The sequence below is a fragment of the Pelodiscus sinensis genome, chromosome 20 (genome assembly GCF_049634645.1).
Source record: "Pelodiscus sinensis isolate JC-2024 chromosome 20, ASM4963464v1, whole genome shotgun sequence".
NCBI lineage: Eukaryota > Metazoa > Chordata > Testudines > Trionychidae > Pelodiscus > Pelodiscus sinensis.
In genome coordinates, this window is record NC_134730.1 from 21,691,614 (window position 1) to 21,718,000 (window position 26,387).

General features: G+C 45.7%; 1 protein-coding gene and 1 long non-coding RNA gene across 6 annotated transcripts in view; one reads left to right on the forward strand and one right to left on the reverse strand.

Annotated features, from left to right (window-relative positions):
- LOC142819127 (uncharacterized) overlaps positions 1 to 26,387 on the forward strand; it is a 98,178-nt gene that overhangs the window by 51,927 nt on the left and 19,864 nt on the right. For 2 of the 4 annotated variants that reach the window (XR_012896909.1, XR_012896907.1), the window contains exon 4: positions 24,649 to 24,753. The exons of the other annotated variants lie outside the window; for them this stretch is intronic. This is a non-coding gene — a long non-coding RNA (uncharacterized LOC142819127). The remainder of the gene's footprint in view (positions 1 to 24,648; positions 24,754 to 26,387) is intronic. 4 annotated transcript variants of the gene reach the window in all.
- The window catches only part of CACNG4 (calcium voltage-gated channel auxiliary subunit gamma 4), a 61,865-nt gene continuing 47,449 nt past the window's right edge, over positions 11,972 to 26,387 (reverse strand). The window contains exons 3-4 of one of the 2 annotated variants that reach the window (XM_075903946.1): positions 19,040 to 19,180; positions 11,972 to 13,172 (exon numbers count right to left, since the gene is read on the reverse strand). In XM_075903946.1, the coding sequence (XP_075760061.1) occupies positions 12,634 to 13,172; positions 19,040 to 19,180 (680 nt within the window). In that variant the 3' untranslated portion in view covers positions 11,972 to 12,633. The remainder of the gene's footprint in view (positions 13,173 to 19,039; positions 19,181 to 26,387) is intronic. The other variant, XM_075903947.1, reaches the window with a different exon arrangement.

Genomic DNA, 26,387 nt, shown 5'->3' on the forward strand with positions numbered 1-26,387 from the left:
GAGGCATAAAAATGGAATGACGTGTCAGACACGGAGAGACACATTACAGCAGGTTCCATTTCTGTTTTCTTAATGACGGCCATGCGTTTTCATGAAAGCAGAAAAGCCTGAAGGGAGCAGGCTCTAAGACAGAAAAAAGGATGCATTAAAAATTAAATGCCTTTTCTTTTGAAGTGGTCTCTTGTTAAATTTCACTAGACATCAGTCGATTTTATGAGCTGCATTTTTCAATTTACTTGCTAGATACTGGAAACTCCACAGGTTCTTTGCAAGTCGAGCGTGCAAAAGTTGACCTGTGTGGGCACTGGCAGGCACAACTACTGCACACAAACCAAGCTTTCAGTTGCTGAGGAAGCAACTGCGAGTGAGCCTGCTTTGGTCTAATTGTAGCCTGCCAGATCTGCCCTCTTGTTAACTTATTTCTTCCAGCTGCAGTTGGCATGTGCTCCCTCTGCCAAGGATCGGGGTGTCTTCTCTCATAGAGTCTCAGAGGGATAGCTGTGTTAGTCTGGTTTTTTCTAAAGTTGTTTTTAAAGTTACAAACATGAGTAGTCCTGTGGCAGCTTAGAGTATGTCTGCACTGGATTCCCCTTTCGAGAGAGGAATGCAAATGCAGGTGAGTGAAATTGCAAATGAAGCGTGGATTTGAATTTCCCGTGCTTCATTTGCATAATCATGGCCGGCCACTTTTTCGAATACCCTATTTCGAGATAAAAACGCTATTTTGAAAAAGTGGCTGGCCGCGATTATGCAAATGAAGCACGGAAAATTCAAATCCACGCTTCATTTGCAATTTCGCTCACCTGCCTTTGCATTCTTCTCTCGAAAGAGGAATGCAGTGCAGACATACGCTAAGCTGCCACAGGACTACTCATGTTTTTTTTTAAAGTTGTTCTCATAGAATACGCTTAAAGTTTTCAGATCCCACCATGCTGGGAGGGGTTGCAAGTGCTTTGGAGGACAGGGTCAAACTTCAAAATGATCTGAATAAACTGCAGAAATGGCTGAAGGTAAATAGGAAGAAATTCAATAAGGACAAATGCAAAGTGCTCCACTTCAGAAGGCACAATCACTTGCGTATCTACAAAATGGGAAATCACTGTCTAGGAAGGAGTACAGTAGAAGGGATCTAGGGGGCCATAGTAGACCTCAAGCTAAAGATGAGTCGACAATGTGACATGGTTGCAAAAAAGGCAAACATTCTCGGATATATTAACCGGAGTGTTGTAAGAAAACACCTAAGGTAATTGTTATGCACTGATTAGGCTTCAACTCTGTTGTGCCACGTTTCAGGAAAGATGTGGACAAATTGGAGAAGGTCCAGAGAAAAGAAACAAAAATGATTAAAGGTCTAGAAAATATGACCAAGGAGAGAAGATTGAAATAATTGGGTTTGTTTAGTCTGGAAAAAAGACTGAGGGGGGACATGATTACTTGCTTGTACCTAAAAGGTCGTTACAAGGACGAGGGAGAAAATTGTTCTCCTCTGATGATAGGATAAGAAACAATGGGTTTAACTGCAGCAAGGAAGGTTTAGGGTGGACATTAGGAAAAACTTCTGAACTATCTGGGTGGTTAAGTACTGAAATAAGTGGCTTAGGTATGTTGTGGAATCTCCAGCATTAGAGATTTTTAAGAACAAGTCGGACAGATATCTGTCAGGGATGTTCAGATGGTGCTTGGTCCTGCTGTGAGTGCAGGAGACTGGACCTGATGACTTTTCAAGGCTGCTTCCAGTTCTTGGATTCATTCAGCACTTGCTGCCTTCATCAGTTGGAGAGGGCTTATCTGAACAACGCAGGAAACGCCTCATACGTGAAGAAGGGCAAATCTGCTCCTGAGGCTGAGGTCTTATGCGAGGCTGAAATCATGAGCATTCTAGGTCAAGTTCACCCAACCAGTCAGGAAGGTTTTAAAGAACTCCTGAGAGCAGAAACCTCTCCACCACGCCCTCGACCCTCGTGCAAATTGTCAGGTCTGGGGGAGCGTCTCTAAAAGGAGGCACTCTGGCTAATGGGAGGGTGGTGCTCAGGCTAGAAGTGGGAGTCCGGAGGAGTGGGTTGCTGGGGAGGAACAATTTGCAAGCACCACCAGTTTGAGCCCTTTGCAGAAAGAAGATGGGTGGCTTTGTTTATTTTATTGAAATACCCAGCAGAAACTCTTGACCCCTAATCAAACAGAGGGTAGGAACTGAGACTTTCTGCACAGCCTGAATCACTGCCTCCCCTCTTTTTTGTAAGGTATAGCGGTGTCTGACCTTGGAACTACTTCCCTTCTTGCTCTATGCACACACATGCACACACCCCCGTGCCCCAGAAAGGGTGAAGTACAGCTAGAGGGCTGTGTCCTGGGATTGGCCTTCAGACCCCCTATTTATACAGGCAAGCTGCCTGCCTTCTGCTTAAGGGGCAGCCTCCAGACGTAACATTTTAGTGTTGCTGCCTGTCCATGTCTTCCCTGGGTTGTCCCTCTTTTGAGGGAGTTGTACCATGAGCCCCCTCAGGGTACGGCTATGCTGCACACTTATTTTGGAATACACTATTCTAGAAGAAATACTCCGAAATAGCTTATTTCAAAATAGTGCATCTACACTACAGGGAAGCCTCAGAATTAGTCCAAGGCAGGCGCCCCTAATGTGGATGTGCTACCTCGATTTAGAGCCCCAGGAAGCACTAGGGAGTAATTACTTTAAATGGCTTTGGGGAGGAACTATTTCAAAATAGCAACAGTGGAGCGTCCACACTACCACTCTTTCAAAATAGTGGTTTCGGAAGAGGTGCTCTTCCTTGTGGAATGAGGGTTACAGAAGATGGAATCAGCCTTCCGTTATTTCGAATTTATTTGGAAAAAACTGAATTGCTGCGTAGACCCTCGCATTATTATTTCAGAGAAATGGCCATTATTCCAAAATAACACTGCTGTGTAGACGCTCTCATACAGATTTGCTGCCAGGTGTCTAGTTTTATAGGCTCAGGGTCGTCCCAGATAGCCTGGCTTTTTTTGGTACCATGAAGGGGGCAACCCTACCTTTCCCACCTGCCCAGATGCTATCGCAAGTTTTAAGAAAAAAAAGTTATACGCTGAGTTTGGTTCAAGGTGCGAAACCTGCCTCCCAGTTTTCAGGGGGCCAGAGTTTAGTGGGCTCTGGGTATAGGGTTTGCTCCAGGCCATTTTACAGAACTGGATTCACTTTCAAAAGGTGGAGGCAGACGTGGAGCTTAGCCACGCAGCTTCTGATGTTTTCAGGGACTGGTTTTTTATTTGAGGCCACACGTAATCAGGTCTGCTGGAGAGACAGGGGGAGGGGAGCCAAGGGTGCCACTGCCTTGGCACCTGGTGATACAAAAGGGCCTGGAGCACTTGACTGCTGCTGTACTACTGCGGCAGTGGCCGGAGCCCTGGGCCCTTTAAATTATTGCTGGAGTGCTGCATGATGTGTTCCGGACAGCACTCAGGGCTGCCTGGGGGAAATGCGGCACTCTCCAGGGGCACAGAGGGCTGCCTAGCTGCAGCCACCCCCTGCTACCTAGACCAAGCCCTTTCCAGGGAGACAGACTGTGGCCCCCCACAACTTGTGTAGGGGCCCAGAAGGGCTGTTGGCCTCCCCTGCCTGGCCTATTGCATGGAACACACAATTAGGCTGCGTCTAGACTGGCATGATTTTGCACAAATACTTTTAACGGAAAAGTTTTTCCATTAAAAGTATTTGCACAAGAGAGCGTCTATACTGGCATGTGCCTTTGCACAAAAGATGTGCTTTTGCGCAAAAGCATCCGTGCCAGTGTAGATGCTCTCTTGTGCAAGAAAGCTCCGATGGCCATTTTAGCCATCGGGCTTTCTTGTGCAAGAAATTAATGTGGCTGTCTACACTGGCCCTCTTGCACAAGAGGGCTTATCCCTGAGCGGGAGCGTCAAAGTATTTGCGCTAGAACCACTGATTTTGTACAGTACAAAGTCAGTGTTCTTGCGCAAATACTCGCGGCCAGTGTAGACAGGTGGCAAGTTTTTGTGCAAAAGCAAATGCTTTTGAGCCAAATCTTGCCAGTCTAGATGCACCCTTACAGGTCAAAATGCTACAGTAGAACAGTCTGAACTTCGTGGCCGTTCTTTGGGGCTCAATTGACACAGGTAGTGAAAGCTCAGGAAAATTGCCCCAAGCAGATTTAGGAACACATGTGCCATCGAATGTCACTGAGACCTGTGCGCCTAAAGTCCCTGGGCACTTTGAAAATCTTGGATTTTCAATTCAGTCCTGGGTGACAAGCTTGATGGGCTAAAATGCCAGAGGTATAAAGTTCCTTTCCAAATGGGGAGTTTTCTATCCCACCCATTGAAATGGAGCCTCATGGCGATTCTAGTCCAATTCACTCCCTGGTTGTGCATTGTGCGAACAGCTTAGGACAGCAGTGACACGACTGATTTCCGGAAGAGCAGTTAACAAAAGGAAAACGGTGCATTCTCCAGCAGGCTTTCGAATAGAAACCCTCATTAAGTGGTTCTAGCAATCTCCAGTTGGCAAGTACCCACATTTAAAAATCAATAACACATGAAATATAAACATACTATTAATGAGGACCTGTTGGGAAGCACAGGGGGTTTAATTAGTGGTGCTTTAACAGCTGTGTCTGTGAGACTCACAATGATGTTTTTTTCCCCCCCTGAGAATATGCTAAATGAGAGATCTCAGGACCAAAAGCTGCACTCTTTTCTGCCTGGAAAATTCATTGTCTAGACTTGTGCCCGTCTGTCATTGACACTGGAGGTTTTCCCAAGTGATAAAGGCCCCAATTCAGCCTGTGCATAAAGTAATGGGAACACTGAGCCAGGTTCTGCACCCCTCATAAGCCACCTTTACACATGCAAGAAACCCAAGGGATTTTAGTAGGGACTAATCAGTGAATTAGAATGTCTCCCCTAGTAAGAGGTTTGCACGAGCCCCTAACTTTTTCATAATTAAAGAAATAAAAAATTTCAGCCAGGGAAATCATCTCTCTGCCCCTATAGTTCTGCAGTCGGGAGTTGCCAGGGGTCTGATCCTTTAAATGCCAATGAGGTTCCTCTCTGCCATAGAGTGAGCATCATACTGAGTGTGCTTGGGGGCATGAAAGAGAATAACTAATGTGATTCTCTGCAAAGGAAGCCCCATGGGGTGTCTTAGACCCAGGACGCCTGCGTGACTTTCTCACTATGGTGTTTTTCCCCCCTATGCATTTAAACTGCTTCAGCTCAGTCTCAGAGATGGGACTGAGTTGTAATGTTTGGACTTGAGGCTACCCAAATTTCAGGGGTGTTTGGAAGAGACAATGTGGTCTGGTCTCCTCTCCACTCAGACAGTATTCGGAGCAAACGAGCCATATATACATGCTAGCTAAAATGGTTTATCCTTAGTTCTATTTAGTCTCCCTGGCCCATCACCGCACCTGAGTCTGGGGGATAATCTTGCCTTAGGTGTTGGAACTTTGCATTGCAGAGGTCCAAAACAATCTCCCAATGAACACCTGACACCACTGAAGTCAATGGCAAACTCCCATTGACGTAAATGGGGTCAGGATTTTAGCCTGGCTTTTTATTATAGAAACATGATGTCCATAACAATCAAATGGGCATCACTGCTTCACGCTGCCTTGGGAATTTCCACCTACCTGGACATAGTCTTAACCTTACTACATACATCTTACTTCAAAGAGACTTTAACACCAGATTACAGAGGGAAACTTCAGAACTTTCTTTCATGCTTAAATTTGACACTTTACGAATGGGCCTTAAAGATGCTAATAACCGTAACGATTACAAAGATAGCTTCCCCACTTATCACCCCTAGCTATTCATTAACTCATAAATAGCTATTCCCTCCCTCCCTCTCCCTCACCCTCATCTTCTATACTAAATCTGATTTGTCAGTTTAATAATGTGTTCACTTTTTTCATTGTATTCCTTTTGATATATATGGTCATGCCAATTCTCTTCCAAAATATGATCTGAGGAAGTGGGTCTGGCCCACGAAAGCTCCTCACCTATTAAACCATCTTATTAGTCTTTAAAGTGCTACATAGTTTTTCCTTTTGTTTTAGCAAGATCAGACTAACGCGGCTACCTTTCTATTACTATTTGGAATAACCTGTATTCCTCTCTTAGTATTGCCTCTTCAAAAGGTAATTCTACCTTTTCCAGAGGAGCTACGTCTCCATTTCCGGCTGCCCACTGCTGACTGGTTGTTTGTGGGTTCAAGCTGTTAAAAGAACATTTCCCAGCATGCATCTCTGGTAGGTGACCCTCTAAATTTGGTTGGCCAAAGTAACTGCTGCATCAGATGTTGAAGAATGCAGTTCAATCTCTTCTACTGGGTAAGGATTTTCGGTTCCTATGATATCTACTTATTTTCTCGTTCCCAAGACAATGGCAAATGCTTCTCACTTTTAAGATGGGCCACAAAGCTTCTCCCTCCACTTCCCCAAATCATCTTCCCTTCCAATATTTCTATCACTTACTTCTGTGTGCTGTGGGGCAGCTCGCATGCGTGATTCAGGGTCAGGGTTCTGTCCCCTGGGGTAGCATCCCTGCTGTTCTATTTCATACATCTTCCCTTCCAATATTTCTATCACAGAGTCAAGAGAAGGGTCACTTTTGCACTGAGAGGGTGCATTTACACTGACCATAGCTCAAAATAAGATACACAATTTGAGCTACGCAAATTGTGTATCTCATTTCAATCTTATTTTGAAATAGTGTATTTCATAATTTGGCGCTGTCTACACAGTGCCAAATTTTGAAATAACCCGCTATTCCAAAACACCCCTTACTCCTGTGGAATGAGGTTTACAGGGACGTCAGAATAGCGAGCCCGTTATATTTTGAATTAACGGGCTCGCGGTGAAGATGGGGGATAGCTATTTCGGGATACTCTGGTATCCCGAAATAGTGTTGCAGTGTAGACGTAGCCAGAATGAGTTTGACTGGCTTACCTCATGGGAATGGAGGCATTTGAAAAGATGAATGCTTTGTTTGCCTACCTCCAGACATGTCCACTGATCATATATATACACACACACTTTAGCTTTAGAGGATGTAGAGGCTTAGGCAGTGTAAAGGTGAAGTTAAAAGCACCATTTGAAGAAAAAATATTGTCTGTGATCCCTGAATGGTTCCAAATATTTTAGGATGAATAGCAGAGCTGCTGAAATCATGACCTTTATTCAGTGCATTTTTCACAGCTGGGGATTTTATAATCATGACCATAGCAAATTTCTAGAGCTTTGAAATGCAAATAGTCAAGAGGGCCTTTCTTCAGAGGAAGTGCTACATAGTCCTGTATTTTGTTTCTTCAGAGGAAAACTTACAAGAGTGTGGAAAGGAGAATGCACAGAAAAGAGTTCACATTAGACCATGGTGGGGAGGGGAATTGATCATGAATCTCTAAGTTGACTCTTTTGTCAGTTGGTGGGTCCTTAACACCTCTGAAAATCAGGTCCCATCTTGAGAATCCAAAAATAGAGGCACATAAAATTAGCAAATACTTCCATAAAGTTGGCTGCATGTCACATGTCCACAGGGCAGCTGATGCGGATGCCTCATTGAAAGTTTTATTGGTCAGAGTTTTCTTTTATTAGTAGAGATATGCACTGCAGTATTCATAAGGACTCCTGGACAAACCTCACGAGGGTTGGGGTTGGGTTGGAAAAGCTTCCGGAAATTAGATGGCTTTTCCAAATGTTACCCAGCTACTTAGTTAGAAACTATGTGTGTGGGCATGGAATTTATTCTGAGATAAGGGGCTATGTCACTAGCCTGTGAAATGATCTCCTGGGTTAGAGTCTTTCTACTTAAAGGGATACTGATAAGATTAAATATACATACCCATTTTGCCAGAAAACCCACATTTTATTTAAAAATAACAGTAAGTACAGTATACATATTTGTGATGATATGGGCAGGACTGATGCACATTGGAAACAATACTTTTAGGACTGTAGACAGAACAATAACCTCAAGGGACATTGTGGGTTAGCCCTTGTGGATATGTGACCTATACAGAAAGAGAAATACAAAAATGTTCTATTGCTAAAAATGAACAGTGAGCATGTGAAGTGACTGTTATCTTCATCCTCGTCTGTTTGGAATGAGAAACAGGAAGTGACGGTTGAACAATGCCACAAAGCTTTGTTTTTTAGAGAATAAAACCTGGTACCAATGGGGTATTTTTGGTCTATTAATACTGAATGTTATGTTTTCTGGATAGAATTATTTAAAAAACCTGATAATTATTATTAATACTACTGGGGTAGCATCTAAATAGCATACTTAGAGATCCTGTCAGCTTCCCTTACTCCTTGTGATTGCAGGGAGTACTGGCACCAACTGGAACCACCCTCAGCATTTGATTTAGTGGGTCTTCACTAGGCCTACTAAATCAAATGCCAGAAAATTGATCTTCAGGACGTGGAGACATGGCCTAATGGATTTATTTGGGTTTAAACTTTCGTGGGCAAAGACTTCATCAGAAGTGGGTCTTTGCCCATGAAATCTTATGCTCAAATAAATCTGTTAGTCTTTATGGTGCCACAGGATTCCTCATTGTTTCTCCTTATGTTTATTTTAAACCTGTGGCTTATTAATTTCATTGTGTGACCTCTGTTTCTTGTCATGTGAAGGGGTAAATAATACTTCATTATTCACTTTCTGCACAACACTAATGATTCTATAGACATGTATTGTATCACTGCCACATGCAATCATTTCTTTTCTAAACTGAACAGTTCCAGTCTTTTCATCCTCTCCTTATATGGAAGCAGTTCCAAACCCTTAATCAACGTTTTTCACAGGAAAATCTAAATTAAATGATCCAAAGAGAAACATTAATATCAACCTGAAATAAAAGCTCTATATCGGCCCAATACATCCTAGTAACTCATGGGTGTTGGAGTCCCAGGTTTTTTATGCTCCTGTTCTCCCATATGAGATTTGCTCCCTTGCCAGACTACCATGACGCACCATGGTTCCCCCCTGTTGGAATTCCATTTTCCAAACAACTCTACTCAATGTCGATATGGGTTGCAGACTGTCACCGAAAAAACTCCAGGATTACATACCCAGAATACAGTTCCCCTGTGCTCAGAAAATGGAGATCTAAATAATGCCACAAATTGGCAAAACAGCTCAGGTTCTAACAGATAGTGATGTGTATAAAAACAAAAGCTAGGACAGTTGTGTTGCTAAGAAGTGTCCCCTGAAGCAGAGAGGTCCTGTGGACACAGTGTAGCTGTACTGTACAAATATACATGTATGGTTCCACACGATTGACTCACACTTTAGAAAAAAGGCTCTTATGTCAACCTGAATCAGTTTTTGTTTTCAGTCACTGGAAGAAGGTGATTTTTTAAAAAAAAACAACAACCTGAACCACACTTCTCACTGTCAGCCTTCTTTTTAATGGCCACGAGTGTCAAAAGACAACCTACCTCTAACTCTTGATTTGAAAAGGAATGGGTTTTTAAACTACAGCAAGCACAAATGTGGACTAATTTCTAACTCTTACTTTATTAACACAATAGGAAGCAATTCTGGGGAATTGCACTTGGAAATACATTGACTATAAAAGGGGTAAATTAATAAGCACTTAGTATGACACATTGAGACAGAATGTTTTCTTTAATGTGATTTTCTACCTCTATCATATCTAATAAAATGATTTTAATTATTAAGAAATCTCAAAAAGGTAGGAAATTTATTGTTTGAAAGCATAAAGATTTATGTAAAAAATTCTCTTCAAGATGTTTAATAAATGTAGGAATATACTTCTTCCTCGGCGTAACACTCAACCATCCCTCGTCCTCAAAAACTTCTATATTGGAAATTAGATAAGAATTTTCCCTCCTCTTTAAATCATTTGAAAAATTAAAAAAGCTATTAGTATCTTTTCCCTTAATGCCTTGACATAGAATCAAGCACCCATGTGGATGTCCTTCGAATTCCCTGTGTTCTATTGAGTTGTCAGGGTGAAATTCACCCTAGTACAGAGGACTTGAACAAGGATCCTAACAGAGGTTTAGAATTACTTAAGCTCTTAAAGAGGGATCAATACGCTCATCTACTTTAATTGGATTACTTGCAAAATTAAGCATGTGTTTAAATGCTCAATTGAAGTCTAAATGGGATTTAAAGATGACAAGGAGAGAATTTTTTTTTAAAATTAGAATTTAAAACTGCTTTTGTGATGATGCAACAAGGCCTAAACTGTTTATGGGTTTTGTTGTCCTTTAAAAAAAATATTTTATTTTCTATTCAGTTTAACTGTTGCACTCTTGTGATGTTGTTACACATCTGGCGTTCACTATAGTTTTCCAGGTACACAAGCTCTAGGGCAAGTCTACATTTAAACAGCTGCATTGGTCCAGATGCAGCGCTTTAATGAAGATGCTCTGTGCTGCTCGGAGAGAGCTCCCTGGGCGAAGTGTGGGAGGTCCTGCTCCATGCTCCCAGAAGGGGCAGGGCTTTAGGTAGAAGGGGCGGGGCCGGGGCAGCCAGCCCAGAGCCCTGCCTGGAATGTGCTGTCACCAGCCCTCGGAGCCACCCGGAGCCTGTGGTGTGGCACTCCAGTGGCGATTTAAAAGGCCTGGGAACTCCAGCTGCCACTGCCACAGTAGAGTGAATTGCTGGTACCTGGGGAAATTGGCCCCTTCCCCCCATCTCTCCCTTCCGCCTGGTCAGCAGGCCTCTGTCTCTCAGGGAAGTGGAGAAAACATGCTGCTGAGGGGTGTGCATTTTTCACATCCTCGAACAACATAGTTATACTGCAATAGGTCTGCAATATAGATCAGACCCAGTGCTGGTCCCTTCAAAGGGGCTCCCATGAGGCATGGCTCATAGCCCATGGCAGTCAATAGAAGGTCTCCCATTGAGTTCATTTACCTTTTAATCAAGCCCTTACCCTCTTACAAAAATCCCAGACTAAAAGTCTTTGATGCTTTTCTCAGATTCCCCAGAATCAGAAGCAAGTATCGTTACTGCTTTGTCTTCATGAAAGGGAGCTTTGCTGGAGCCTAAACTGTGCGAGAACATCCCGCTGCACTCATCTGTCTACCTGATCAGGACACTCCTGTCTAAACCTGGAAATTGCTGTAGGATAAATCGTGCCTTGCAGGGAACATTCAATGAACTTCAGTTCCACAGTGTCTACTGTGTCCAGTCCTTCCCTCTAGACACTCACAGGTACTACTCAATCTGCTGGCTGCAAAGGGAACAAATACACAGCAGCGTCGCAGAAGAGACGTTCCTTTCCCAAGGAGAACATCACAATGGCTAATGTAAACATGATATAGGAATTTAAAAGAGAAAATATTTCAGCCCTTTTTTAGAAATAATAAAGAAGCAAATAACAAACCAAAACTTCCCCCTCCTCTCAAGTTACGTAAAGGATCCTATGTGGGCCTCTCTGTACTAAGTGAATTTCATAAGTCCAGAATAAATTACATTACCTCGAACCACAGTTTCACCATAAAAAGGACTGCAACTTGCAGCCTGGGGTGCGTCTTCATAATAAAAAGTTTAATAAATATCTAGCAAACTGCAAATAATTTTGATCTATCTTTTAAAATAGTCATTCATCATATGACGTGGATGTCCATATTTTGCAGAAATGTCCATCTCTCTGAATAGCACACTGGATCAATAGATTAGCTTCCTCTTTTCTTACACACATAGCATTCACGTTGTGCTTGGGAAGTGGCGAGAAAAAATAGTAACATGCAACCTCCTGGTAGAATCTTCAATTTCACAAGTATTGGTTCCCATTGGCCCAGCTTTGTTTCCTGTTCCTGCAACACCTCATGTATAGGAGACTGATCCTGAGAGGTGCACTGCACCCTGTCCATGCAGGACACACTCAGCACCTTGTAGGATCGGGCACTAGGCAGTTTGAGCAGTTTCTGCTTTAATTCTGCACCATTTCAATATTGTTGAATGTATCCACACCCGTTCTCACTCCTTCATCTGCATTCCCTCCATCAACTCCTTGGTTCTATTGCACAAGGACCTAACAGTGGCGGCACCTTGCCCACTGTAGAATGCTGCAACATGCAGTCCATTGGTATGCAACAGTTCAGTAGCACACACTGACTGCAAATAGTTTTGCCTTCTAGATTTTATTTTCTCGAGGAGGCAGTTGCTTCTGAGACAGACCCTTGGCTTCCTTTTTTCCTGTGTCAAAGGAAACTGGATCATCATTTTGAAGAGCTGCAATAGGCCCTGTTTGTGATGGACTTTGGGCTTGGCCATGATTTATAATTATTGAAGGGACTTTATTAAAAAAAAATCGCCCTGCAATTCTTCTGTCATTCTTCAAAATACCCTGGGAGTTTCCAGTTTCCCTGGCATGTTGGATACATTACAACACTGCAGGGAGGTGATCAGCTTTGGTTTTCTTGAAACATCGGGAACTTTAATGAAACAAAATCCAAATCGCTTTGAAAACAGCTCGGAAATGTGCACTATCTTTAGGCCATTTCAGTATTCCAAGGTCTCCATGGCTACTGCAGTGCATGTCCTGTTTTGAGAAGGATTTTGCATGGTTTCCTTCTCTTTTCTGAAGGATCCATTCCATTTTGACACTTAAAGAGAGAGCGAGAGAAAGCAAACCCTTCAAACAGGCGTCGTTCTCCTGTTAACCATATTGATGTGGAGTCCTTCTTTAAATTCTTTCTGAAGAAAGTTGTGGACCTGCAGAAAGCTGGCTTCTTGATCTGCATTGTAACTGGCTGCTGTGGTCACTTTCAAGGGCTCTCTGGACAGAGTGTACATGGAAATCTCATTCATAGGGATGGAACTGGCAATCCTCATGCCCACTGGAGAAATGTCCCTGGATGGAGAAGGCTCTGTAGAGCGAGAGCTGGATCTGGATCTCCTCCTCCTGTACCTATAGCTTGGCATCCTGGCATAAGGGGAAGAGGAAGAAGTCTTAAGGAATTCCCTCTTGGTTTTAAATCTCAGCTCTTTATTCTTCTCAATGTAAATATTCACTGCCAGTACTCCTATGGACTCTGCCACAATAAAAGACAAAGCTCCAAAGTAAAAAGACCAGCCATAGTTGTAATGGTTCTTTTTGTCCTCATCTCTCTTGTCACTTGGGTCACCGGCATTGCTGGATATATAGACAATGATCCCAATGATATTACTCAATCCTGGTAAGAGAAACAAAAAATTTGTCTTTATGAGTAGGAAGGCAGACCCTCAAACCAAATCACCCTCTAGGTCTGAAAACTTAGAATTGCTACAAGGCATGGTCTTATTTATTTATGGTAAAACAAGATATTAGCCCTCATGAACGTAAAAGCAAACCAAAAAGTTTGTCTGTGGGTGGGCAGAAAAGCATCCCCTGGAAACCAAAGGTGTGATCTCACTGAATAGATTATAATAACTCTTAGAAGGCCTGCGCCAACCCTCCTTGCAGTTAGTGGAAATATCTTGATGACTTCAATGCAGTTCGGTTCAGGAATAGTTAGGCCTTTTCATACACAGATCTCAAAGTCCTTCGCAAAGGGAAAGAGAGAGCATTTTGCAGATTGGGCAGAGGGGCAGGGGAATGAGGCACCGAGATTTACCCAGGATTACACAGCAGGGCAGTGGCAGAACCAGAAACATAACATAAAAACATAAGAACAGCCATACTGGGTCAAACCAAAGGTTCTTCTAGCCCAGCATCCTGTCTTTAAACAGTGGCCAATGCCAGGTGCCTCCAGACTCCAGACTCCCATGTCAATGGCCCGTCCACTGGGTCATGCAGTCTCATAAGTTGCTGGCATAGTCCCACTAACTTTGGTGAAGCAGTACTGGTCCATAGTGCTTTGTTAATGGTGACAGAGCAGTGACAAATCAGAACTGGCTAATGTCGTTTAGCGGCCATATAATATTCAGAGGTGGTAATAAAGATACATTTTGAGCCCAGGGTTATAACGGTTCACCTTGATCGAAATAAACTCTTCTCTGCCTGGGTGCATTTTCATCTAGCTGCTATACACTTAATGGCTGTGTCTAGACTGGCAAGTTTTTCCGCAAAATCATCTGATTTTGCAGAAGAACTTGCCAGCTGTCTATACTGGCCTCTTGAATTTCCGGAGAAGCACTGACGATCTCATGTAAAATCATCAGTGCTTTTCCGAAAATACTATGCTGCTCCTGTTTGGGCAAAAGTCTTTTTCCGAAAGACTTTTGTGCAAAAGGGCCAGTGTAGACAGCATAGTACTGTTTTCCGCAAAAAAGTCCCATTCGCGAAAATGGCGATCGGGGCTTTTTTGTGGAAAAGCGCGTCTAGATTGGCCATGGATGCTTTTCCGCAAAAAGTGCTTTTGCGGAAAAGCGTCCTGCCAATCTAGACGCGATTTTTCCGAAAATGCTTTTAACGGAAAACTTTTCCGTTAAAAGCATTTTCGGAAAATCATGCCAGTGTAGACGTAGCCCATCTGAGGCTTTAAGGAACAATTGTAACAACAAAGGTGTTAACTGACTATGATGTCTCTAGAGTGAAAAATGGCCTAGCAAGTCAGAGGCCATATTTACTGACAATTTGGGGGAAAGAAAAACCTTAGCTGAAAGACGTGTCTTATTCTCAGTCCACGTGGCCGCCCAATTGGAATGTATTTAACTAAATGTAAAACACTTGTGTTACTGGCCTCAGTGCCGGACCGAGCCATAGTTGCACTCCAGGCAGTGGGCGCCCAGCGCATGCGCGGCCCGGCCCCGGGCACACGGCACATGTGCAGCCCCGCCCCCGGGTGCACGGTGCCCCTTACCACTTCAATCAGACACCCTCCATAGGTTGGCACCCCAGGCAGCTGCCCAGCTAGCGCCTCCCCTTAATCCGGCCCTGACTGGCCTTAGCTGAAGGGCAATGAAATCCTACATCAAGGGAAGATGCCTTAGGTTAAATGCCTTTCCAGAATTTCCTTGTTAAAATTATAACCCAGAGCCAGGCCACTGACAAGAGAGAGTGAGGTCTGCTTTGCAGCCTTAGCTGAGAGCCAGTTGGCTTTTAGTTCATGTGATAGTGGCTCATGATTTTAGCCCCTAACATCCCAGGTTCAATCCTACTTGCTGACGACCTAGCTCTGTCACGTTCACAAAATGCTTCAAGAACTTTAGTTTGTCTCATGAGATTTGCCTCAAATGAAGTTTCTGATGCCCTGGGATGTCCTGGGAAAAAGAACAGAAAAGGGATCCTCTCCTGTGCTCCCTACCTATTAATCATCTGATAAGGAATGGTATACAGTCTGGGAGCTAACTCCTCCTCATCTCCTGCTTTCTGTAGGGCCTGGTCGACACTACATCAGAAGGTCAAAGTAAGATATGCAACTCCAGTTACGTAAATGACGTAGCTGGAGTCGATGTATCTTGCATTGTGTTTCTGCGCTGTCCACACAGCAGGAGACTGATGGGAGCAAGCACTACCCTCGGCTTCCTTTGCCCCTCGTGAGGAGCAGGAGTACCGGTGCCAACAGGGGTGCCCTCTGAGTTCGATTCAGCGGGTCTCTACTAGACCCGCTAAATCAACCCCTGGAAGATGGCCCGTGTCAGCGTTGATCTTCTGCGGAGTGTAGCTGTGCCCTAGAAGTTTGGAGTCTGTAAGGCAAGCAGGAGTTGGATCTTTGTGCTATAGCATGATAGACACAATTCCAGTTGAATCATACAATGCCACTTCACAGAAGTGCAGCAGGAGCTTAAAATGTGGGAAGGAAATCCACGGCCCCAGAGACCAGCATGCCATCTGCTCCCTTTGCACCATACCCCAGGGGAAATGGCAAACCAGAACTCAAACACTTTGCAGGAGAGGATGAGGCTTTGTGTGCTCTTTTACATGTGTCAGAGCTGCTGGGAGTTCAGTAAGTGTCCAGGGAGCGCTTGCAAGTGCCTGGCAGTCTGAGAGGACGTTCATGCATGCCCACGCTGTGTTCATTCAGCCCCACTGCTCTTGGAAAGCCACGAGCATGTTCATAAAATGCAGCCCCAAGGGATTTACAGCTGCTCCCAGCATGCTCTTTGTGTAATGTGTATGCTGCAAGGGATATTTCACCTCTTAACTCTCTCTCTCTTTCTCACACAGTCGTTTGTAGAGTTGGGCTGAGGGGCCAGAATTTGGGTCCAGCTGCAGATTTCAGGCAGCCTCAAGTTGAGGGACATCAGCATCCAATGCCGTTTTAGTTTGGCTCATTTCCTAAGTGTGGAGCTCTTAGCCTCTCCCACATATTAGCGTGGCCGTAATTTGGCCTCAAACAGAGGGGCTATTTCCAACACTCAGTTTTGGATTTCAAAGAGGACATGCAGGGGATGGTTTCACTCTGGCCTTCAGTGGAAATTCGGATTTAACTCTGATTTCTCCTCTACTTTCATGGCTGGCAGCCCCATTCATGCTGTTTGTGGCTCTGTGGCATGCTTTGAGACCAATATTGTGCTGTCATTTGATATGGCATCCTCTGCTGAAGACATGTTCGCCCTCTCTCTGCTAAGACTGGGTATGTGTTTTGCCACCGAGACAGGTATTTTAACATACCCATTGTTAGAGCGAGCGGCTGTGATCTTCTTTACGCTGCTGTGCACAGATGTTGGAAGAGGGCGCATCATTTGAGAGCAAGCTAGTATATGGACAGCCCATCTGCTGAGTTGGAAACTCTCGTTTTAAAACCACTTCACAGTGAAGAGCCAAAGAGACGCCTCATTAAAAGCAGTGGAAAAATCCTCATTAAGTCACAGACCACTGAGGCTCTTACAGGAGATACCTAAGTCCCTAGGCTGATCAAGCCTCCCTCCCTACCTCTCCTGCTTGCTCTCCATCTAAACACAACCAATTAGAAATATGACCAGCTGGCTTTTCTTTCTGATGTGTCATATAGAAACCTTGGCTGTGTCTAGACTGGCAAGTTTTTCCGCAAAATCATCTGCTTTTGCGGAAAAACTTGCCAGCTGTCTACAGTGGCCGCTTGAATTTCCGCAAGAACACTGACGATCTCATGTAAGATCCTCAGTGTTCTTGCGGAAATACTGTGCTGCTCTCGTTTGGGCAAAAGCCCTCTTGCGCAAATCATTTGCACAAGAGGGCCAGTGTAGACAGCACAGTACTGTTTTGCGCAAAAAAGCCCCGATGGCTAAAATGGCGATCGGGACTTTTTTGTGCAAAAGTGCGTCTAGATTGGCACGAACGCTTTTCCGCAAAAAGTGCTTTTGCGGAAAAGTGTCCATGCCAATCTAGATGCTCTTTTCCATTAAAAGCATTTCCAGAAAATCATGCCAGTGTAGATGTAGCCCTTGTGTGTGAAAAGCAATGAGCCTTGAGAAGCCAGCTCCAGGCTCAGACTATTGGTTTGGTGCCATTTGAAGGAGTTTTAAGAAATTGTATTTGCAATTTGCAGGCCCGGCCGGCTATTGCCATCTCCCTGTGCAGCAAACGTCGTTTGGACATATGACCTTAAAATGGGCTCCGTGGAGGGTTAAGCATCTGGCTTGGACATCAAAAGAGCCCAAGGGAATTAGGTGGTATCTAGCTAAGGTACTTACCCGGTCCCCATTACTGCACAGGTTGGATCTCCCTGGTCTGGCACCCTCAGAACCTGACTGGTCCCTAAGCAAGGGAGTTTGCCATACAAGGGGAGGTCAGTGGCTGTGGGGTTCCACTCCAGCAGCTGCAGATGGGCAGGCATTCATAGAACCATAGAGCTGGAAGAGACCTTAGAAGGCCATCAAGTCCAGCCCCCTGCTCTACGCAGGACCAATCCCAATTAAATCAGCCCAGCCAAGGCTTTGTCAAGCAGGGACTTAAACACCTCTAGGGATGGAGACTCCACTACTTCCCTAGGTAACCCATTCCAGTGCTTCACCACCCTCCTAGTGAAATAGTTTTTCCTAATATCCAACCTGGACCTCTCCCACCACAACTGGAGACCACTGTTCCTTGTTCTGCTGTGAACAGCCTTTCTCCATTCTCTTTGGAAGCTCCCTTCAGGAAGTTGAAGGCTGCTCTCAAATCCTCCCTCACTCTTCTCTTCTGCAGACTAAATAGACATTGATGGAGTGGGGATTGGGGTGGGGCAGCTTCGGACCCCCATGTCCAGGGGCTGGGAGCAAAGCCCTGTGACCATGGGACACTGTCGCTGGCCATTGCACTCCAGGTCCTAAGCTGCAGAGCTCCACAGCTGCCCTGCCTCTTCCCCTGAGTACCTCTCCCCCGAGTACCTCCCCCCACCCCCGAGCTTGAATGCTATAAATGAGCCATACGCGGTGCTCCAGAAGCTCTGGGAGGGAGGGGCGGGGGAGTTATTGAGTATGGGGATCCTGGCTTTTCCTCGTGAGTGCTCTAGCCCTGGAGCACTCACGGGTGCTGGGCTGGGGACATTGCCTGGTGAGAGAAGTCTAGCCTGTAGTATGTGAGCACCTTTAATGTATGTAGCCTCACAACACCCCAATGAGATAGGGAAGAAGTATCTCCATTTTACAAATGGGAAACTGAACCACAGCTCCTCAGAGGTGTTCAGGTGCATAATTTTCGCTGGAATCCATGGCACTTAGGAACCTTTCTGAGCAGAAGCCAAAGTGACTTGCCTGAGGTCTTCCTCGATTCCTAGGTCAGACGGGACCAGTGTGATCTAGTCTGATCTTCCACATAACACAGACCAGAGTCCAGCCCCAAAATGATTCCTAGAGCAGCTCTTTTCAGAAAAAAAAAAAAAAAAGGATCCAGTTTTGACCTACAAATTGTCAGTGACGGGAGACTCCCTGACGGCCCTTGGTGAAATGCTGCCCTGGTCTCACAGGAAGCCCACAGTAATGCAGGCATTTGAACTTCAAGTCTCCGAAACACTGAACCATCTTTCCTCCACTGGCCCGTCCAATGGGGGTTGGGCACTTTAGCGCCATTCTTTTAGAAATCTCAGCACCTCACAGCTCATGCTGCCAGCAGCTGTCTCGCCAGGGTCGTTTATCTGCCGCGCCTCGTCTGCGTGTTTGCATTGCCAATTTCAAAAGGAGCCGCTGCTAAATAAATACATGTCTGGCAAGCACATACCTGCTGCAACAAACAGAATCCCAGCGCTGAGGATAATGTTGTTTTTGCTGTTGTAAATCCTTCCTGCCCCCACACAGAGTCCTCCCAGCAACAGCAATATTGTGCTTAGGATGGGGAATACGCTGGAGGCCCGGACAATACCTGAGGGTTATATAAGAGGAAAAACATGACAGACAGTAATCAGCCCAGACCTCTTCTCAGTGCTTGCACAGAGAGCACAAGGCACATTTCCAGAGGGTGACCCCTCAGCCTTTGCATGAGGAGGCAGGTTTTTAGACCCTGGTCATGAGCCGATGGCTGATATGATGGAGACAAAGTGATTGTGACTGCATATACTTTTCCATTTGCTACTCCTAAATGTTTTGAGCTTTCTGCTGGCAAGTTTAGAGCGATTACCATAATCTCTGTTTTGATGCCGCTGCATGTGAAACATTTCTGACAGTGCACCAGCCAGCGAGGTTATAGAGACTAACCCACATCATCCTGCAGGCAGAAGCACTGAAAAATGCATGAGCTGATTATTAACTATATCATAACAGGTGGGAAGCTTTATGAGCTGTGGCTCTGGTTTGGAACATGTATGACCCCCGCACATTCAGGTAATTAAGTCTTTTGTCTTCGTGACCAGCCATGTCAGGATCTCTCTTTGTCTGCTGTGGAATATTAATGGACTGAAAGCTCTCTGAGTTTTAGAAAGGAAGATATTTAGAATAGCGTACCGTGAATATTTTGCATTTAATTAGGATCATCTGTCACTCTCTATTTTATTTTATTTTATTTATGTTAGGAATTTTCAGGCCATGCACCAACATGGTATCTAAACCACTATGGAAAAAGTTAAATACCACCAGCAAGCCAGGTGTCAAAATCAAGGCACTCCTCAGTTAGCAAACAACAGAAAAGAATGAGGAGGGAAAAACAAATGGAGCTCAAACAGGAGGGAAAAAAAGGCTGCCTGCACAAGCAAAAGATGAAGGAGGAAATATGAAAGAGGTTGAACCTCTCTAGTCCGGCTCGCTCTGGTCCAGAACCATTCATATTCCAGCATGATTTCAGTTAGCTGGATGTCCACTAATTATGGGTGTGGCCAAGCTTCCGGCGGTCCCGTAAAGTATGTTTATAGCCACCAGTCTTGGCTGTTCTATGCTGTTATTTAACCCTAAATTACCCCAAATGTCTTCTAAGAGCCCAGTAAGCAGTGGAAGTGCTGGGAATGCTGCTAGACAATATTGACCTCCCATAATTTGGCAAATTCTCTTGTTCGGCACCGGTCAGGCCCTGAAGGTGCTGGACTAGAGAGGTTTAACCTGTAGAAATAGTTTCACAGAAAAGAGGGGCCTATGGGTGTGGGGAGGGTGGAGGGCGAGAATACATCTAGAGAGGTGAGTACACTAACTGCCAGGCATGCTGACGGGGGGTGAGGGCAAAGGGGGACACTACTCTGGGACCTGGTGATTCAAAAGGACCCAGGGCTCCTGGCTGCAGGAGCAGCGGCAGGGCTCTAGCCTCCGGCCCTTTAAATCATCACCGGAGCGGGTGGCATTGAGGGCTCGCTGCCTCAGCCAGGCCCCTTCCACCCATCACCCCACCCCTTTTGGGAGTGCATAGCTAGCTCCCCCTTCCTGACCCGGGGGCCTGACGAGGCTGTTGGCTCCCCTGCTAACTGCGATGTGTGGCACTAATGATGTGATCGCACCTGGGTGACATTTCAAGGTCCATGTTCTGACATGGACTCCTTCTGGGTACGTCTACACTACAACGTTAATTCGAACTAAGCTAATTCGAACTAACGCATCTAGAACTAAAAACTAGTTCGAATTAGCATTTTGCTAATTCGAACTAGCGCGTCCACATTAAGTAGACCCTGAACCAGGCTTAAGGATGGCCAGAAGCAGTGCCGGCAGGGCATCAGAGGAGGACTTAGAGTGTGGAGATGCTGTCTCAGGCTAGCCGAGGGCTGTGCTTAAAGGATCCCGACCCCCACCCCGGACAGACAGTTCTCAGGGTTCCCCGCTTGCAAAGCAGTCCTGTCTTGGAGTGCCCTGAGTGCCCACACTGGGCACTTCACAGCACTCAGCCATCAGACCGGCTGCACTTGCCGCAGGCTGCCATCTGGGGAGAGGGGGCAATTGGGGGGCTGCAGGAGAGCTTCCACCCTCAGAAGCCCGCAGAGCCAGCCCAGTCCTCCCCATCGGGGGCTCGTGCCACATTCCTCCCTCACCTCCTTCCACTTACCCTTCCCTAGCCCCTCTTCTTGATGTACAAAATAAAGATAACGTGTCTTCCAAAATGGAATCTGTCTTTATTGAACAAAACTGGGGGAGACTGGGAAAAGGAGGTGGGAGAGGGGAAGAGAGAGGCTGGGAGAGGGGAGGGCACCTAAAATGATCAGGGGTTGGGAACAGGTCCCATATGAAGAGAGGCTAAAGAGACTGGGACTTTTCAGCTTAGAAAAGAGGAGACGGAGGGGGGACAGGATAGAGGTCTCTAAAAGCATGAGTGGTGTGGAGAGGGTGCATACAGAAAAGTTCTTCATTAGTTCCCATAAAGAAGGACTAGAGGACACCAAAGGAAAGGAATGGGTAGCAGGCTTCAAACTAGTAACAGAAAGTTCTTCTTCACAAAGCAGAGTCAACCTGTGGAACTCCTTGCTGCAGGAGGCTGTGAAGGCTAGAACTGGAACAGAGTTTAAAGGGAAGTGAGATCAAGTCATGGAGGTTGGGTCCATGGAGTGGTATTAGCCAGGGGGTAGAAGTGGTGTCCCTGCCCAAGGTTTGTGGAAGGCTGGAGAGGGATGGCACGAGACAAATGGCTTGGTCACTGTCTTCGGTCCATCCCCTCCAGGGTCCCTAGGGTTGGCCGCTGTCGGCAGACAGGCTACTGGGCTAGATGGACCTTTGGTCTGACCCAATACGGCCATTGTAAGCTCAGGGCTCAGGGTCGGGGGTCTCACTGGACCCCCTTGATTCTCTTGCACACCTGCTCCTGGGTGGCCAGGCTGGCAGCTATCCTGCCCAAGCCAGCCACTTTCCTGTGCCTAGTGCGGTGATCGTGGACGAGGTCCACGATGTCCGCACTAGCCCAGGCGGGTGCCCGCCTCTTGTGGTCCCAGGCAAGCTCCCGGGAGCCGCCAGCCTGGTCCCGGGAAGAGGGGGTGGGTTGGGGGGCATCGGGTGGGTGGCTCGATCCATGCCAGGTGCAGGGTCTGCTGTCTGGGTGCTGGCTGGCTTGCACCTGGCACGGGCACCGTAGCCAGACCGTGCCCCTTTAAGGGGTCTGGGGCCGGAAGGGGGGCAGTAGAGTTTCCCTGGTGTTGGCCAGAGTGGCCACCAGGGAAACCTGGGGAGGGCTAGCCTCCCACTAGTTCGAATTAAGGGGCTACACACCCCTTAATTCGAACTAGCTAGTTCGAACTAGGCTTAATCCTCGTAAAATGAGGTTTACCTAGTACGAACTAAGCGCTCCGTTAATTCGATTTAAATTCAAACTAACGGAGCGCTAGTGTAGCGCCTATCAGAGTTAGTTCGAACTAACGTTCGTTAGTTCGAACTAACTTTGTAGTGTAGACATACCCTCTGTCAGTGCACACTGCATCTACATTGGGGGCTATGCTGGCATAGGTTTTCCAGTGTAGATGGTGCCTTCTGTTAATCTGTATTTCCTGTTACTGGGTATATTGGCCATTCCCAATCCTGAAAAGCTGGGATTCCCCTCTATTGTCCCCATTTACTTGTGGTGTGTAACACAATGTACAGTAGAAGGACCAATAGTTATAAAACAAAATAGTGGGGGTTTTAGGTACCTTACTTCTGGGGAGCCCAGGCCCATCCTGGGATACCTTAAAGGGGCTAATTTTTCAGAAAGTACTCTGTGTCAACCCTTGAAATATGGCAGTTGGAGTTGGGCTCCCAAACAGTCATTCATGAATATCTTAGTTAAGGCAGAAAATTCATAGTAATCAGGAGTCACACTCATTCCCCCTTCCCCCAGTCATGCTGTTCATAATGATTTCATCTATACTGAAAGGACTTCCCTCAAATGTTGCACTGTTACTAGAGAACATTTGCTACATGAGCCAGATTCACAGCATGGGCTGTTCTATTCCTAATAATTAGCACCCCAGATAATATTTTCTGTATGAGTTAATTCACACAACGCGAGTCAAAACATGGCATTTTCTTCCCACGCAATATTACAGAAATTTCCTACTACAGCATGTTTTTTTCCCCTGAAATGTAAAAGCAGCTCATGTGTACTGTGCAGAGTTTACATATGTCTCCCCATACTGGTAATAAAATGACAACATATCAAAAAATATTAAGGGAATCCAGTTTTTTGCTTCCTCCTCTATTTTTTTCTTGTTTGCTGTCCTGTCTCTTCGTATAGAATTTTCTGCACCATGATCCATTATGACACCTCTGGTGGGGAAGAAACGGCAGCACAGTGCTGCTCGACTTCCCACAGGGCTCAGAAAGCTCTGCCTTTCTGTTCTGGCTTTTATTATCCCCTGGGAAGGGACTAGTTGCACGAATCGTGTGGGTTATATTTTCAAAAATGGAAGCTGTAGACCCCTTGTATGACAGGAGGACTGGTGACTGACTTTGTCAAGCCCTGGGCAATGTGGGTGTGGCTCGGTACCGGGAAGGGGAGGGGCCTCAGTCAGAAGGGGCAGGGCTAGGAGCTAGCCTCCCCTGGCCAGCCCTGGACTGTGCTGCGTGGGGCTCTGGCAGCCAGTTAGAGGGCTTGGGTTAGGGACGTTAGATATTGTTTAATGGAATAGTCATGTAACCACATGAAATCTTAGTGGTTACAGGACTATTTGATAGTCTCCAGGGGTGGAGTCAGTAGCCAGTGGGCTCTCAGCCCCACTTCCGAGGAGCCCCCTGCCACCCTGTGCTGCTACCTCTCTATCAAAGGCAGAAGTGTGGGTTGCAGGCAGGAGCTGGTCCTCTAGGGGAGCCAGTTTAAAAACCGGTTCCCTGCGTAGACCAGCTGCCTGCCGCCCCTGTCCACAGGGCACCCAAACTCCCCACAGACAGAAGCTGGTCCACAGCAGCAGCCTCTGTCCATGGGGCACTCGGAACCCCCACGGACAGGGGCTGCTGCCATGGACCAGCCTCTGTCTGCGGTGAGCCCAGGCCCCGCCCCACCCCTATATTGCTGCCTCTGATAGAGTCAGCAGCCCGGTGTGGGTGGGGAGGGTCAGGCAGCACCATGGAGCTGGTGCTGGCGGGAACCGGCATTTAAAGTGTATCCCAGAAAAACCCCACAGTATAAACATACCCTTAGTCTTCTGTTTACTAAACTGAAAAGTCCCCATCTTTTTAATCTCTTTCCATATGGCAGTCATTCCAAACCCTTAATCATTTTTGTTGCCCTTTTCTGATCTTTGTCCAATGTTAAGATACCTCACCCATCTAGTCTCTCTAATATCCTGGGTTCAAAATGGCTACAACAAACTGCATATAATTTACCATTCAGATGAATATTTCCTTATTCCACACCTGCAGGTGGAAGAGTAAATGTGCTTTTGCAGAAACTAGACCTTCTCTTTTTTTAAATTATGCCCCTTTTCTTTCACCTACTTCACTTTTATTATTTTAACACAGTTTGGTTGCGATAACTCAAGACTGGGAGAGCCACAGATGATATGAATGAGTGATCCTGTCATTCCATCAAAATCACAAGCCAACAAAATCTCTGTTCTCGGTTCTGTGAGTACATGCTTTGTTCGTGGCACATAATTTTGATCATGTTCAAAGTGTAACAGTTGATTTCACTGGTAATATTGTCAGATCCCTTCACCTGCAAATCCAGGAGACAGTGTAACTACAGCAATCCAACTCAACAGGTATCAGAGTGTGATCAGGCCCGCTAATGGGTGGAGCAAAGGGGGTACTTGCCCCAGGGTCAGGGAATATAAAAGGGTCCAGAGCTCCTAACCCTTTAAACCATTGCTGGAATGCTGCGCTTTACACTCTGGACAACACTGAAGGCTGCCTGGTCTAGGCGTGGCATTCTCCCTGCAGTGCTAAGGGCTGCTTAGTCCCAGTCCTGCCCCTTCTGTGTGAGGCCCCACCCCCTACCCAGGGGCCTGGCGAGGCTGCTGGCCCCGCTGTGTGTGATAGTAAAGTCAGTACTTCTATATTTATAAAACACACGGAAAACATCTTAAATTATTTGTTTACATTACAGTGATTTTTCAGGTCAGAAACCTTACAGCCTGCCATGGCTTGAAGGCTTTATATAATTGAAAAGCAAGGAGTCTCGGTTTTTCATTATTTCCAGTAGTATTTGGCCTTTGTTTCTAGAACTGATGCTTTGCAAGATAGCAGACTCTAAAAACCATCATGGAACTGTGACTGCATATAGCGTAGCAAATCTCTGATTGGTAGAATGTCTTTTGTCTACTTTTGCCTTATCTTAGCTGCCGCGTATGGAAGAATAAAGCGTTTCTGGGGAAAGGTTCCTTCTCTTTAAAAAAACATGATGGCAATAGGAGAACGGCTTGTCAGGGTTTAATCTTAGCAGTTACCTCAAACAGATTAGTGGACAGAGTGCCGGTGGGAAGCTCAAAGGAGCAAAGTAAAGTCGGTTATTTCCTGGTTGGAATGTGTCTACTTAGTCATGCAGCTCATGGACAGAGTGCTACGAAGACATTGGGGCAAATTCTCCTTCCAGTTACACCAATGCCACGCCACTGAGTTGGTAAGTCCTTTCTGAAATCAAATGTTATACTGTGGTAGCTGCAGAAATTACGCTCTCGGTAAGTGAACAGTGCAGTATGGTAATAAGTCATCAGCTGTTTGTTCAGTCTCTGTGCAGGCCTGTGGAGGACTTTTTTTTCCCCAAACACGTAACTAGAAGGGTTACTTCTGTTGTGAAAGATTGAATATAAGGCTTCTGTGCATATTTCATCCATGAGGGCACTTGTCATTTGTTTATTTAGTGGAATGTCTCAATGATAAATAGGAAAATTGAAGTGTATATAAATCCCTTGGCAGCACACAGAGGTTTTCACACACACACACACGGAGTCTGATTAAAAGCCCATAGAAATGGATCAGTCCGTCTGTTGACTTCCTTGGGCTTTGGATTAATGGCCCATATTACTAACAATGCGAATCCTTTTAATGTGTCTTTTGCTGGTTTACAGTAGGCTGGTATCAGTGAAGCAGGCTGTACGTTTTTTAACCGCTATGTGCAGCGTGAAAAATCCTGTGAACCTTCTCAGCGTAATGGCTTTTTGATGCCCTTCACTTGAACAATTCACAGCAAAGCGCATGAACTGGGCCTCCCTTCCCGCAGCCCTGTCTTAACTGCCAATTGATGAGGACTTAAAACAGTA